This window comes from Hyposmocoma kahamanoa, unplaced genomic scaffold (assembly GCF_003589595.1).
Source record: "Hyposmocoma kahamanoa isolate Upper Pololo Valley unplaced genomic scaffold, ASM358959v1 78414, whole genome shotgun sequence".
NCBI classification, from domain to species: domain Eukaryota; kingdom Metazoa; phylum Arthropoda; class Insecta; order Lepidoptera; family Cosmopterigidae; genus Hyposmocoma; species Hyposmocoma kahamanoa.
This window is the reverse complement of record NW_020653968.1, coordinates 1-2,942: the sequence shown is the minus strand read 5'-3', so window position 1 is coordinate 2,942 and position 2,942 is coordinate 1. Positions and strand designations below refer to the sequence as shown.

Sequence of the window (2,942 nt, the reverse complement as noted above, 5' to 3'; positions counted from 1 at the left end):
AATAACAATTAAAATTCAAATTAGCTGATAAAATAATAATAATTACCATGAACGAAAAACAAAAATGTAAGCACGTTAGGTGTCTAGCACTTTTCTCATTGTAGTTTGCTGGGTTTTGGAAGATAAGTGTTAAGATAACCCGTGAGCCACCGAGGTCGTCGAGAAATTTCAGTTTCGAAATCGATTTTCGGTTGAATTCATTTAAGAAACAATTTTTTCTAAATTAATAGGCTGCTTTCGTTTTCCTGGATAAAGCCTCTTTAACGTATCCTCATTTCGGCATACATAGTACAAGGAATACTTTATTTTAAAACAAACCGATCTGATTGAACATTGTTATTGATTGATTTTAATTTTATTTCAGTTATCTTAGTTTCAAAATGTCTGTGCCTAGACATTAAATATAAACGCGAGTTGAATTATGATTCACATATGTTGTACTTCCTCGATGAGTACAGAGCCCATGAACCTAGGTATCAGCGGAGTGGTAATATCGCTTATGAGTTAAGTAAAATTTTCGGGCAAAGTTCCAGCTATCCAGTAGTAAATAAGAATTTCGAAGATTTGTTAACTTCAGATGAAAGTGATGATGCCATGAGGTAAGCGTTGTATAAACTCGTTACATTAACTCTACATATACATGTTTAGGGGAATATTCCGTAAGGTGTGCAGAGTTAACACTTCCCAGGCAGAATTTCAAGTGTAAACTCGTGTTAAGTTACCAAAGTCATCTGCCAGGTTTAAATTTGGATAAGTTTTTTTTAATAAGATACAAGCGCCCATTTTACCTCCATCTCACCTGATAGAAAGTGACGATGAGCTCGACGATGAAGCATGCCCCAAAACCTAAATAATGCCTAATCATTCTCGCCCTGAAAAGGTCCTAGTGGAATAAGTTAGGGAATTTCACTCCGTTCACATGTATAGCCGTTCGCCATATAAATGTGGAGACGTAACGTGCATATCCTTGGTATATCCACAACATAGGGGTGCGGGTGGAACCCAAACCTGCATCTAGTCCCCAGGTGACGGTAAGGGGAAAGTGGAGTTAAATCGTGCAATTAAGTGCGTATATCAACAACAATTTCGCACCTTTGGCGTAGTAAGCAAATTTTGTAAAATGACAATTTTTCAGGAGAGAGGTTTGAAACCTTTTGTACAAACATAAGTCGATAACTATTTTATGTTTAAAGAGGAGAGTTATAATTTGTAAGTTATTGGATGTTACGATGCTTTACTGCCATTATATTTTGTTTTGTTAAATACACTCCATTAATTACAAACTAATGGAGTGAATTTCCCAAAAAAAAGTGAAATAACAGGCACATGGGACTTGTCAACTTATGTCTCAGGGTAACAGGCACAGTGGCAGTGCCCCTCAGAACTTTGCAATTTAAAGCTCTGAATGGCACTGCAACTGTTATGGACAGGCTTGTAGCTTACCCCCAGCTACACGACTTGTTCGCCCCGTCACTTGATACTATTAAAAAAAGTCGCTTTGTATTAAAAAACAGTCCATTTTAGGAGAAACAAAGAGTTATGGAATTTATTATAATTCTAGTAATGTTTTTAATAATTATTATAAGTTGGATACATTTTAAATGCGTATTGTGATAAATATGTTTCTATGAGTGAATGTGTGTCGTGTGTGTGTGTGTTTGTGTATTGGTATTGTATGAAGTTTTCGTGATGGTAAATATTGTCGCCACAAAAACATTCCTCATAATTTTAAGGTAGGCTCAGTTTTTGGTAATATGGGTAACTATCATGAAAACCTAAGAACTCGATCTGTGCTCTCAAGTTTTTATTCCACCTTCTTTATGACTAGCTATTAAAGTATTGTTGTACTGCGTGTTGTACCTTTCAGAATCCACCTACTATCAGCGACGCAAACGATAACCCAATGTCTTCAAAAATGTCCAATGAGATCTGGTTATCACCCTGTATGCGGTACAAATGGCATCACATATTACAGTATCGCAAATCTCATTTGTGCAAGGACTTGTTCAGTCGGTAAGTTGTATTTGTAAAAGGGGTTAGTTTTAATAAACACTTTACCTCTTTTAAAGGTATGGTACAAGTTTTGATCACAAACATAAATAGATAGAATGGTAAATTCAATTGTATGTGTTTCAGTTGTAGATGTATTGAGATTAGGACCATGTTACGGTACCACTGTTTTATTTACTACTACTACTCCTACAACAACAACGACAGAGGCTGATGAGTAAGTTATGTTATTTCCTATGGGCATGAGATTTAAATATATAAGTAAATATATATATATACATGTGTATATATATATATATATATATATATATATATGTATATGTATATATATGTATTATAGGCGTGTGAGCTATGTGAGTGAACAACAGGGAAAAATAAACAAATTTTGATCTCTTTTGGAACTGGTTTTTACTATATCGCCATTGCTAGTTGGCCTTCCCGTAATTTTTTAATAATAAAAATAATATTTTATAGGACACGAAACTATTTTTTACGGATTGAAACTGCGTATATTTGTTTTTTCAAACAAACCAACGTTTCAAGCCCATTACAGGTCCCATGGTCACGGTTGACTCAGGTCGCACAGACATCAACCAGTTATGTCTATTATTAATGCAAACCACCCTATTTTTTCCACTATAGTTACAAAAGTTATTAATGAAATACCTTATTTTTAATTTTACAAAGAAACATTCCAATTTACGCTACATTGTTAATAATATTTTAATTCACAGATTGTCAGTCGACTCGCGGGCAAAATGCATTCAAAGCTGTGCCGTAACCCTTGAGGAGAATCCTATCTGTGGTACTGACGGTGTCACGTATAAGAATTTCGATCACCTTATTTGCGCAGTCAGATGTGGAACAGGTATTTAATATCGATAGTGGGAATAGTTTTTCCCTGATCTAACGTTTTCTCATAGACTAATAAT

At 34.8% G+C, this 2,942-nt stretch overlaps 1 protein-coding gene across 1 annotated transcript; it reads left to right on the top strand.

The window, feature by feature from the left end:
- Nucleotides 1–432: 432 nt before the first annotated feature.
- Nucleotides 433–2,878, top strand: LOC113233494 (the record flags this gene model as incomplete). The annotated part of the gene is made up of 4 exons (XM_026468620.1): nt 433–599; nt 1,868–2,013; nt 2,137–2,227; nt 2,745–2,878. Coding segments are annotated over exons 1-4 (538 nt in total), but the record flags the coding sequence as incomplete, so codon positions are not given.
- Between the last annotated feature and the right edge of the window lie 64 nt (nt 2,879–2,942).